Source organism: Staurois parvus, unplaced genomic scaffold (genome assembly GCF_062004578.1).
Source record: "Staurois parvus isolate SC_StPar_1 unplaced genomic scaffold, SC_StPar_1.0 ptg000562l, whole genome shotgun sequence".
NCBI classification, from domain to species: domain Eukaryota; kingdom Metazoa; phylum Chordata; class Amphibia; order Anura; family Ranidae; genus Staurois; species Staurois parvus.
Genome location: NW_028318358.1, coordinates 3,409,660 through 3,423,017, shown reverse-complemented (window position 1 = coordinate 3,423,017; position 13,358 = coordinate 3,409,660). Strand labels below are relative to the sequence as shown.

Here is a 13,358-nt window from a genome sequence, read left to right as displayed (position 1 = left end):
CTGTCCGTGATACTTTTTTTATTTGCACTAACATACAATTTTGAGGACAAGCTTTCTGGAAGTGTCCCCTTCTTCAGGTCTAAGAGTACTGCTTAGACCTGAAGAAGGGGACATTCCCTGAAAACTTGTTCTCAAAATTGTATGTTAGTGCAAATAAAAAAAGTATCACGGACAGTACTCAATTGTTCCTGCCGCAAATGCACTAATACGGCTACAATCACCTCAAGCAAGTTTGTATGAATGCAATGCATTCTCTAGTTGGATGAGAAGAGCGTGCTGTCACCACCCCAACTCCTCACCTCATCTTTTCAGGGAATGCTTTGTATTCATTCAGAAAAATTCTCCACCTTCTATACCATGGAATTTCTTCCATGCATCTGGAAATGCTACATTCAGTACTTTTTAATAATAACACATTAGAAAACCTGTTGGAGAGTAACATTGTAACTAATGTAAAATTGAGAAGCAAGTAAGACTCCATGCACACTGGCTTAAAAATTGCTGCTTCTACAGGAGCTTTGTTTTGTCTGTAGAAGCAGTTCAATGTTATCCTATGTTTCCATGCACAATAGAACAATTAGAGGCATCTGTTAAGCTCAGGCTCCATGCACACTAGCATTTTTTTAAGCTCGTAGAAGCTAATAGCATTTTTTTCTGCTCCTAGAAGCTAAAGCCTAAGGCTTCATGCACACTAGCATTTGCTTTGCTCCTAGAAGCTGTTATCAGCATTTTTCTGCTTCTAGAAGCTAATCATCCTATGTCCATGCACACTATTTTAGGCTTGTACCATTTTTCAAGCTTCAGCATTTGGGAGCAGAACATTTTTTTTGTAGAGTTTTTGGGAGCAGAAAAGAACACTGAAACACTCTAAATGCTCCTAACAGCTTTTTTTCTAGCTTTTTTTTCTACATGTAGGCTCCATCCACAAAACTGTTATCAGCATATTTTTTTCTGCTCTTAGAGGCTAAATAGCATTATCCTATGTGTCCATGCACACAAATTTAGGCTATTAGCATTTTGTGAGCTTCAGCGTCTAGGAGCAGAAAAAAAAAAGTTTTTGCAGAATTTTTTTGAGCATTTTTCCAGCAGAAAAAAATGCTAAATGCTCCTAAACTCTCCTAAACGCTGCTAAACACTACTAAAATGCTCCTAACAGCTTTTTTCTAGCTTTTTTTCCCCTTTGCATGTACTGTAAAATTGCTAATAAAACGCTAACACTCCTAAATGCTTCTGAACACTACTAAAACGCTACTAAAAATGCTATTACCAGTGGTTTTTATCAAGTGTTTTTTGAGCTTAACAAAAACGCTAGTGTGCATGGAGCTGTACTGTAAAAATGCTACTAAAATGCTAACACTACTGCACGCTACTAAAATGGTACTACAGGCCAACACAAAAATGCTATTAGTGTTTTTCATCCAGCTTTTTTCTCTAGTGTTTATTGAGTTTTTAAAAACCGCAAGTGTAAAAAGTATCAAGCACTCGCCTAAAATAAGTAAAGCTTATCAGAGGACCATAACTTCCATCGTATGACCAATTACATATACCTACACTTGTCATAGACCAGGTATGTCCAAAGTCCGGCCCGCGGGCCATTTACGGCCCGGGGGTCGGTTTAATACGGCCCTCCAACAGCCCTCCCTGCTCTGTGTAATGTGGCCCTCCCACGGCCCTCCCTTCTATGGCAGACAGTCTTCTGCTTGAGAGTAGAGGGCAGTGCGCATGCCTGACTGCGGCGCGTTCTCCCTGGTCTGTGTAAATGCGGCTGTCGCACGGCCCTCCCTTCTGTGGCAGACAGTCTTCTGCTTGAGAGCAGTGCGCATGCGTGACTGCGCCGCGCTGGGAGCGACAGAGGGCGGTGACGTCAGGGCCGGGCTTCCAGCGTGAAGTGTGTTTCTCTTCCCCTCCTGGCTGCCGAGCAGAGACTTCAGCTCCAGCTACCCTTTTCACCCTTCACATTAGTGCAGGTAAGTTTTTTTAAAATGTATTTTCAATATATTGTGAAAACTCAGCTGTCAGTTGATCTTAATGTTATGAAATGAAAAGTATGTCGTTTGCAATTAACGTGGCATAAAATAATTTATTTGCATTTAATTGTAATGGTTCAAAGAATGTTCGGAAAAATGTTCGGCCCTCCACCATGTTCACTTCATCCAATCTGGCCCTCTTTGAAAAAAGTTTGGACACCCCTGCCATAGACTTTAAAATGGTCAAATAATTTTAACTATTTTCTAGTGCAACTAAAATTCCAATGATGGATCAGCCTTTTGAAGTATCACTTATGTATACTGTTGTAAAAAAAATGTAAAAATAAATAAATATGTAATATATTATATTATATATATATACACAACGTTAGTAAAAATAACATTCTTATATATGATAAATAAATAAAATCCCCTCTGGGCTATATATTTATATATTATATATTCTATATTATATATATATAATATGATATAGAATATATTATATAATATAATATATAAATATACATCTATATATATAGAAATATATATATATATATATATATATATATATATATATATAGTCCAGAGGGGATTTTATTTGTTTATAATATATAAGAATGTTATTTTTATTAATGTTGCGTATATGTGTGGTACCTCATAAATCATTGTAATTTTGGACTTTGCAAATGTGATAGGAGAAGAATGTCATCATGTCCATTATAGAATTGATAGAATTGACCCGTTCTAGTGCAGAAATGACTGAACAGATCAATACAACCTAACACTAGAATTTTTCTTCTCATTTTAGACAGAAACAGAGAGAGGGCTTTTCCAAAGCTGACTGAAAATGATTAAAACTGACTCACAATTCCTGTGTGTATGGACAGAGTAAGGTCCAGGAGAGATTTTGTTTTAACAGCAATGTGTAGAAGAAACAGATTTGCACTCTTATGGTGGCCATTCATGCTTCGATAAATGTCTGATTTATTTTCTGATCAATCTCTTCTGATAGGAATAATCTATCTGTACCTAACAATCCATTTGATCAATATGCCACAGGTGTAGAAATAGATTTTTACAGATAGTTAAATCTGAAGTTAACAATAGCATCTTTGTTTTGCACTATCCAATCTTACAATCTGATCAATCAAAATTTGACCAAATTCATGATCAAAGCATCCTAGTGCTACTAAGCAATGCAAAATGATTGTTAATTTTCCACCCTGGCCAATTGATTGAGTTTAATTGAATCCCACGTAAAACAAGTTGACATTGATTGGAAGGGAAGTTATATCTATTCGATTGTTTGCCAATTGGATCATTTTCATTGACCTGCACATTGATCCGATAATAAAACTGAAGTGTGTGAAGCAATGCTGTTGCTAGAAAAACCTGCAGTCAATGGAAGGTATTTGTCCCTGTGATTCCAGCCATTGACTTTTTCTGCAGTGTTTGGATCTGTAGAGTGAATTGGCAGCTCCAGCGGTTACCCAGTGCTGCACAGATCTGTACTGCAGCCACCTACAGCTGCTATTTTATAGCCAACTACCAATAGTCCCACAAAATAATCAGGGACCTGTAGATGCTAATACATTCCTGATGTGACAAGATGTTATGGAGCTTTTTTCATTTATTAAGTAATTTTATGTTAACCCTGTTGAAGACTGTATTATAATACAAGTACATATTTAGTTGTGCACTTCTTGTAGAAATGTTTTTTTTCCCTGCCTCTGTCCCTCTATGTGTTTATCACTCTTCTTCCTCTCCTATTGTGTGATTGCCTCCTCTGCTGTCATCTCTCCTGTATCAGTGTTGATCCCCTCCTCTCCCCTCCTCTCTTCTCCTCTCCTCTCCTCTCCCCTCCTCTCCTCTCTCCAGTGATGTGAATCGGCGGTGCTCCCCTCTGCAGACACATACACAGCCTGGCCGGATCAGCAGGTCACACACACGGACTTCGCTACAACCTACAGGACCAGGACACAGCCTCCCGGTTATTGGGGAGCACGGTGGACACCGGGGACTAACATCGGCACCGGGAGCTTCCCCCGGGATCTTCAGCAAGTGAAAGCGGAGGCGTACCTGTGCAGACATGTCCCAATCAGCGACACGGAGGCTGCAGAGAGGAGCTCCCATTCATCTCCATCCAGGTACAGGACCTGTCCCTGCGCTCTGCGCTTCATCTCTGCACACTGCACCGTTCACTGACCTGAGCCCACAGTGTACCCATCACTGACCTGAGCCCACAGTGTACCCATCACTGACCTGAGCCCACAGTGTACCCATCACTGACCTGAGCCCACAGTGTACCCATCACTGACCTGAGCCCACAGTGTACCCATCACTGACCTGAGCCCACAGTGTGCCCATCACTGACCTGAGCCCACAGTGTACCCATCACTGACCTGAGCCCACAGTGTACCCACCACAGCCTACAGTGTACCCACCACAGCCTACAGTGTACCCATCACTGACCTGAGCCCACAGTGTACCCGTCACTGACCTGAGCCCACAGTGTACCCGTCACTGACCTGAGCCCACAGTGTACCCATCACTGACCTGAGCCCACAGTGTACCCGTCACTGACCTGAGCCCACAGTGTACCATTCACTGACCTGAGCCCACAGTGTACCATTCACTGACCTGAGCCCACAGTGTACCCATCACTGACCTGAGCCCACAGTGTACCCATCACTGACCTGAGCCCACAGTGTACCCATCACTGACCTGAGCCCACAGTGTAGCCATCACTGACCTGAGCCCACAGTGTACCCACCACAGCCTACAGTGTACCCACCACTGACCTGAGCCCAAAGTTTATCCCTCACTGACCTGAGCCCACAGTGTACCCATCACTGACCTGAGCCCACAGTGTACCCATCACTGACCTGAGCCCACAGTGTACTCCTCACTCACCTGAGCCTACAGTGTACCCACCACTGACCTGAGCCCACAGTGTAACCCTTACTTACCATAGCCTACAGTGTACCCACCACTGACCTGAGCCCAAAGTGTATCCCTCACTGACCTGAGCCAACAGTGTACCTCTTACTGACCTGAGCCCACAGTGTACCTCTTACTGACCTGAGCACACAGTGTAATCCTCACTTACTTGAGCCCACAGTGTACCCCTCACTGACCTGAGCCCACAGTGCACTTCTCATCAACCTGAGCCCACAGTGTACCCCTCAATGACCTGAGCCCACAGTGTACCCATCACTGACTTGAGCCCACAGTGTACCCATCACTGACCTGAGCCCACAGTGTACCCATCACTGACCTGAGCCCACAGTGTACCCACCACAGCCTACAGTGTACCCACCACTGACCTGAGCCCAAAGTGTATCCCTCACTGACCTGAGCCCTCAGTGTACCCATCACTGACCTGAGCCCACAGTGTACCCATCACTGACCTGAGCCCACAGTGTACTCCTCACTCACCTGAGCCTACAGTGTACCCACCACTGACCTGAGCCCACAGTATAACCCTTACTTACCATAGCCTACAGTGTACCCACCACTGACCTGAGCCCAAAGTGTATCCCTCACTGACCTGAGCCAACAGTGTACCTCTTACTGACCTGAGCCCACAGTGTACCTCTTACTGACCTGAGCACACAGTGTAATCCTCACTTACTTGAGCCCACAGTGTACCCCTCACTGACCTGAGCCCACAGTGCACTTCTCATCAACCTGAGCCCACAGTGTACCCCTCAATGACCTGAGCCCACAGTGTACCCATCACTGACCTGAGCCCACATTGTACCCATCACTGACCTGAGCCCACAGTGTGCTGATAATTGCAGTGAACCCACATTGATCCCATTACTATATTGAACCCACATTGTATACATCACTGCACTGAGCCCACATTTTACCCATCACTACACTGAGCCTATATTACCCCCATGACTGCACTGACTTAACATTGCTCTCATCACTGGACTGATTCAGCATTGCCTATGTCACTGAACTGATTGTACATTGCCTCATCATGGGACTGTTTCCACACTGCAACCATCACTGGACTGACTCCACATTGCCTCCATCACTGGACTGACTCCACATTGCCTCCATCACTGGACTGACTTCACATTGCCTCCATCACTGGACTGACTTCACATTGCCTCCATCACTGGACTGACTCCGCGTTGCCTCCATCACTGGACTGTCTCCACGTTGCCTCCATCACTGGACTGACTCCATGTTGCCTCCATCACTGGACTGACTCCATGTTGCCTCCATCACTGGACTGACTTCACATTGCCTCAGTCACTGGACTGACTTCACATTGCCTCAATCACTGGAATGACGTCACATTGCCTCCATCACTGGAATGACTTCACATTGCCCCTGTCATTGGGTTGACCCTACATTGAAACCATCACTGAACTAACTCCACATTACCCTTGTTCCTGGATTGACCCCACATTACCCCTCATCACTGGAATGCTGCCACATTGCCTCCGTCATTTGATTGACTCCACATTGCAACGATCACTGGTCCAATTTTACATTGTCCCATCACTTGATTCTGCATTACCATCACAGGACTGACTCCACATTGCCCATGTGACTGGGTTGACCCCAAATCACAACCATCACTGGACTTTTTCCACATTGCACCGATCACTAGACAAACCTCTCATTGCCCCATCACTGGACCAACTCCATATTGCCCTATTGACAGGATTGACCCCACACTGCAGCCATCTCTGGACTGATACCACACTGCAACCATTACTAGACTGATTACATACTGATCACTGAACCAACTCCACATTGACCCATCACTGGACCGACCTCATATTGTACCCATTACTGAAGTGACTTCACATTGCCCCCATCACAGGATTGAGTCCAAACTGCTACCGAACGAAGACCGTTTTCACATTGCCCCATTACTGAATTGACTATGCATTAAAACTCTCTGAACCTGCACTCAGCTGTTGGCTATAGCATATGGTACTGCATGCAACTTGTGTTCAGCTGGGTGCACAGCAAAGTGATTTAAAGGCAGAATCATTGAGTAACCTGTAGCTGTCGTGAATGTGCAATATGCATAGGAAATCAATTTATCACTGTGTCTAAACGTCTAATACTTATGGATGATTGACCATGTGAGAAGATCAAATCATTTAAATCAAAAAATACATATACTGTATAGGTGTGTGTGAGTATATACATGTATATAATATATATATATATATATATATATATATATAATTGATTCATAGCACAATTCTTTGAGTATTAAAGATTGAAGAGGGTACAAAAATGATTTTTCACTCTGATGTTTTATATTATGTGTATATTGTGAATAATATAATAATTATATGTGAATTTTAGTAAAAATATGCTGCAACATATATTATCCATGGTGCTGAAAACTTTTCTTGTTTGTACTATGCTTGTGGACTATTAGGTCTTCATAAAAGATCAGCCCTATGCTGATATACAAAGTGACCTATTTAATAGAATGTTGCAAAGTGCATTAAGTGCAGTGGACAAAAATAATTTCTTAAATAAATGAACTGAACTGAAGCCTAGATCTTATGGGTTACTTCACTTGGCTTGATAGTGGTTTAAAGAATAGGATTGAATATTTTCTGTAAGAAGAATGTATATAAACATTGGGTGTCATTAATGGTTTTAATGCCTTACACCAGGGCATGGTTATGCCCCTGCCCAGCTTAGTAGTGATGCAGGCAGCATGTCCGCAATGATACAAAACAAACAAGTGCCACCATTGCTGTGAGCTGAAAATCTACCAATGCCAAGAGCAGTATGGCGCCAACTTGTTTCTGCATGGCATTCCTGGAATAGAAGGGTTTAACTGTAAGAAACTGAGCTTCTATGACATTCTTAAGAATAGAAGCTTTTCCATAGTTATGTAAGCCTGTCTTCACAACCAATATAACACAATAATATTTACAAATATTTCATGAAAAGGCTTTAAATGTTAAACACTGTGATGTTAACAAAGTCAGCATTTCCCAGGTACGCTAGAAAGCAGAATCATGTCTTTGATGCGGTGTATTGTCTGGCGAAGTTCTTTAAGCATGGTATGCTAGAGTGACTTGAGTGTTGTCATAGCTGATTAAATTAGTGCACAGGCTTGATAAATTTAGATACAGGAAAGAGTACCAAGATACCATGCTGCTGATTAATAGAGATCTTAGAGTATGGGAATCCACTGTGCTGTACTAGGCATACGATGCACTTTGCTAAAAAGACAGACCAAGAGCTCAGACAAAACAAATTAATTGCCAGATTTGTTCTAATTATGCTAAAATATATTAAGCATCAGTGCCCACTGCTACTGGATGTATTGGGCATCACTGTACTGAATTCAAAAGCATGTTATATAACAAGATAACATTTAACAATAAACTTGTAATTTCAACAAGGATATTCTACGCAGTGCTATTTCAGACTCTGTTTATTATGTTGCAGATATACTGCAGTTCTGTCCTAAAAAAGATCTAGTGGCTGTAAAAAAAATATGCTTGTGGGGAGGGCATTGTTCAAAGTGTGATAACTCAAAGCACCCAATCCACAACTATATTTCATTATTCTTACTGCTGTAAACCAATAAAAGGTGAATTTTGGATTAATCCACATCTTTCATATTTCTACTGCCTTTTGTAATAAGTGTACGTGTGTTGTGCAGTTTCATAATAAAGTTTTAGGTTCCCTAAATATTTGCCTAAAACATTCAGTAAATTGGGTTCTATACATGGAACATACTTACGGTTCCATACACATATTACTCTGACAGGCTGGGCTCTGCTCTATATATGCAGTGGGGGGGATTTACTAAAGCTGGTATACACAAAATGTGGTAACCAATCAACTTCTAACTCCTGCTTGTTCAGTTAATCTTTGACAAAAAAAACTGGAAGCTGATTGGTTTTTATGCAGAGATGCACTCTGCGCTGTTAGTAAATCAACCCCAATGTGTAGGTATTTGCAAATAATGTACATCAGTAGCGATGACTAGGGCTCACCTTTTTAAAGTGTTAACTGTATAGTTTATACAATAGTTAGATCCTTCTGTATGATACATTTTTCAGTATTTCCATCAAGTCTAAGGAGAACTGAACGTGTGTAGTTTTCATTTCAACCACTTTCAACTGATGTTTTTCTGTCAAATTGAAAATGGCAAATTGGATTTTTAAAAAATAATTTACAATGGCATTTTAAAAGCATCTGGTGTAATACACATTTTTTTATTCAGTCCTAAGCATGCCTACCAGACCATCTATTTTCCTTTTTTTCTGGCATATCAAATGATTATTCCAGAAACCATCAGTTTTTTTCTGTTTTTTATGAATTCAAATGAATTCAAGAAACCTAGAAAAGCATGCTTGGCCAGTTGGAAAAAGGAATCCTGCATCTGACTATCTCATGGGGCTGCTGTAAAATCAAATAAAAAAAAAATCGATGCATGTATGGCTAGCATAATACAATAATACACAGCATAAAGAGCAGTAAATAGTTACACTATTATAGATGAAGAGTGCATATCTTTGAAATCAAGCAGTCTTATTCAGTAAAGCAGTGGGATGAACATTAATGATGTATAAAGTTCAGTAACCTGTAGGGATCGAGCATTATTGCATTTACTGAAGTCAGTTCAATGAAAAATGTAATTTGTTTGGATAAAGCTTTTTGGTTGCTATGGCTACTACACTTTTTTTTTACTGTACAAAGATAACATGAGATGAGATTAGAGTCCCACAGTATGACTGTTTTCCTTTGGATCAGGTGGCAATCCCATGTCTGTAGGTGCCCACAAACATCAATGTCTGTTTCTTATGGGGAAACTAAAAAAACTTGTTCCATCGAATATTGTTATCCCTCCCCTCCTCTTTAATTCAGCATGGGCAGCATACTCCCAGCACAGAGTACACAGAGCCAAGTGTACACGATTACAGAGTGCTCAGAACGCAATTTAGCCAGAGGGTGTCCAAGTACCCACTAAAGTCTATGGTCAGAATATGTGGCTGTTTTCTCAGAAGGAAGCACTAGCCATGCAGAATGACATAAATGAACAATCACCTTGCTGGAGGCACTGACCTAAACAAGTTGTCATTGCTAACTAATTAATGAATGACTGGCATTTGTAATATTTTCATGACCAGTTTAATACTGTAAAATTCACAGTCTGCATCTACCGTTAAACGGGGTCATGGAGTAGTGGATTAATTTACTTACAGCTGATCCCCGAGACACATATAAGAATAAACATGTGAGCAGAACTGTCTACTCTGAAGCTCTGGCTGTGTTTTCTTCTGCAGATGACAGCAGTCATATAATGATATTCCTCCACATGCAATGCTTATGAATGATTATGAATTAGAAATGGCACAGGGGGGCGCATGCACGACCTTGGATGATGGAGGACGCTCAGTAGCAGAGCTATGCTCATCCCCGGCCTTCCCAACTCTCCCGCTCAGTACCATCAGCTGCTCCAAACACCGGGGGAGCCCTATAAGATCTGCACCCGGCCCGACAACACAGGCAACAAATGGGGAAGATTGCGCACTGGAAGCCCCACTCCCTGCCGCCGTCAGATCAATGGCCCTCATCGCTCCATTGCTTCCTTACTAGGCCACAATCCCTGGCCTCAAGTGCCACCACTAGCCCACAGAGGCTACCCCCCAGCAGTGGAAGGTGGTACTGCAGATCATCCCCCCATTGAGCACCTTGCAACCTCAGCATATGATAGCCCTCAGCTGGAGGACCCCGGGCACCTGGCAAAGGCAGGGGGGACAGCAGACCACCCTTTTACAGGGCAATCCTTAGCATCATCATCTGCCCCTGCCTTTCAGCCTGCCTCATCTTCTCTCACAGTCTCTTCATTAGATGACAAACTGCAAGTATTTCTGCGCAACATCACTGCTAGCATATCTGCTGAAGTTGGGAAGCTGGCCTTGGATCTTAGGGGGGAAATAGCCCAGATCAGGGACCATACGGATCAATTGGAGAATAAGTTCGATGAATTGGTACAATACGTTCATGTTTTGGAGGAAGACAACGCGTATCTGAAGCATTTCATGTCCCAAATGCAACTCCAACAAGAAGTTTTGGAAAACGGAACGCCTCCAGAACTTTCGTATTCGCGGTATGTCTGAATCAATTGTTGAATCCCAACTCCACTGACATCTATTGTCCTGTTTTACCGCAACTGCCCCCATGGTTCAGGAAGCGGATTGGCTGTTGAATAGGGCTCATTGCTCTCTGGGCCCAAAACCTACTGAAGGCACCAGACCCCGCTACGTCATTGTCCGCTTCCATTTTTTTTAAAGCAAAGAAGCCCTGCTTTCCTCAGTCCGCAATAAACCCTCTTGGAATTTAAAGGGGACAGACTCCAACTCTTCAGAGATCTTTCTCTGATTACCCTGGCCAAACGGCAGGCACTGAAACTGATCACCACTCATCTTCAGCAGCACCACGTTCCTTATCGTTGGGGATTCCCCTTCAAGCTAGTCATTTCTAAGGACAACGCCCAAGTTATCTTGCGTGACCTCCATGAGGTGGACTCCTTCCTCAAGCAGCTGGGACTCCCCTCTCTATTGGAAGACACATCCTCACTGCCACCTACCCCGTCCCGTCCCTCCGCCACCCCTAACAAGATCTGGACACCAGTTCGTGGGGGGCCGGAAGCGCCTCTCTCGCACTCCCCAATGCCCACGACCTCCTCGATCAAGTGATGTGCCTACTTGACGACCTTCTGGGGTGACTTCTCGAGGCTACTCAGGAATCTCCCCCCTCCCCTGTTATTGCATTGTTTTTGTTTATCTGGCCGAGCCCTAGTTGGGTGCACTTATTTTTTTTTTCTTACCGGGATTGATGATTGCCAAGATGTGTCAGTTGTTGTGTTGCCCCCAAACTCGTTTAGGCATTGGCTTAGATGACTTGGGTCTAGTCATTTCTCCCAAGTTTAAATCACTACAGATATCTATTTTTTTTGCTGTAATTCCCATGGTTTATATTGTATGTGTTATATCCGTATATTGGATTTTTGTTTTTTCTGCTTTTCGTTTTGTTTTATTGATTCCATTTAATTTTTCTGCTGGTACAAATGCTATGTACATCATTGTTTTATGATGGCCTTACGGTTATTATCGTATAATGTCAAAGGTCTTAATTCCATCCAAAAACGGTGGATGGCTTTGAAGGTGTTTCGATCCTCAGGAGCAGACTTCATTTTTGTTCTGGAGACCCATTTTAAATCGAATGGCTCCTTTCGTTTTGCCTCAAGGTTTTTTTCCCCAATCCTGCTCGGCTTTCGACCCTACTGGGATGGCTGGAGTGGCGATTCTGATCCGGATGCACTGCTCCCTTTGGGTCGTTTCCTCCAAAGTCAACCCACGGGGTCGTTTTATTATTTTGGAATGTATGCTTGGTGACACTCCCCTTGTTTTGTTGAATTTGTATGCCCCGAATACGGGTCAACTGCAGTTTCTATCAAGTGGTCTGACCACGCTTCCCTGACCCTGAATTTCCTTTTTCCTAACGTTATGTTGAAAGCATGCCACTGGCGCCTCAATGAGACTTTTCTTACTACAGCCCATCTCCAAGATGAGCCCCTCCAAGGATTAGATGTGTATTTTCGCCACAATGTTGGCTCAGTAACCTCTACCTCAACTCTGTGGGAAGCCCATAAGGCTGTATTTCGGGGACTCTGCATCACTATGGGCTCTCATTTGAAAAAATCCTCGGCGAGCGCCAAGGCATCTCTCATCCACCAATTATCTTCGGCTGAACGTCGATTACTTGCAAAACCGTCTATATCTGGGCTCTACAAGGTGACTTCTCTTCATGACCAAATCAAGGCTCTCGACTCAAGTAAATCTGCACAATCCCTCCTTTGGGTCAAACAGAAATTCGACAAATTTTCTAACAAACCACATTGCATGCTCGTTAATCGGATCAAAGCACAATCTTCCTCTACGTTGCCAGACCACCTAACCCAACCCAATGGGGACCCTACTTATGACCCCCATGTAATGGTCTCACACTCTTTGGTTTATATTATGAGAATCTTTACAACTGTTTGATTTTCATCCCACCTCACAAAAGCGTCCTTTGATAGTTTTTTTGATCCCCTATCGTTACCGAAGCTATCACCTTCTGACATTTCGACCTTTAATGCAGACGTCTCATCTGAGGAATTATTCAACACAGTCAAACACCTCCCCTCTCGCAAAACCCTGGGACCAGATGGACTACCCTATTCTTATTTTAAGACCTTTATTGGCCCTCTGGCCCCTCACCTTCTCTTTCTATACCAAGATCTTTTTAAAAGCGTCACACCTCAGGCTGGTTTCTCTTGTGCTTATATTTCTGTTATCCCCAAACCTGACAAAGACCACTCTATCCTGG

General features: G+C 42.8%; 1 protein-coding gene across 2 annotated transcripts in view; it reads left to right on the top strand.

The window, feature by feature from the left end:
- Positions 1-3,764: 3,764 nt before the first annotated feature.
- The window catches only part of PDE1B (phosphodiesterase 1B), a 470,076-nt gene continuing 460,482 nt past the window's right edge, over positions 3,765-13,358 (top strand). Inside the window, exon 1 of one of the 2 annotated variants that reach the window (XM_089691396.1) lies at positions 3,765-4,114. In XM_089691396.1, coding sequence (XP_089547522.1) covers positions 4,057-4,114 — 58 coding nt within the window. In that variant the 5' untranslated portion in view covers positions 3,765-4,056. The remainder of the gene's footprint in view (positions 4,115-13,358) is intronic. The other variant, XM_089691397.1, reaches the window with a different exon arrangement.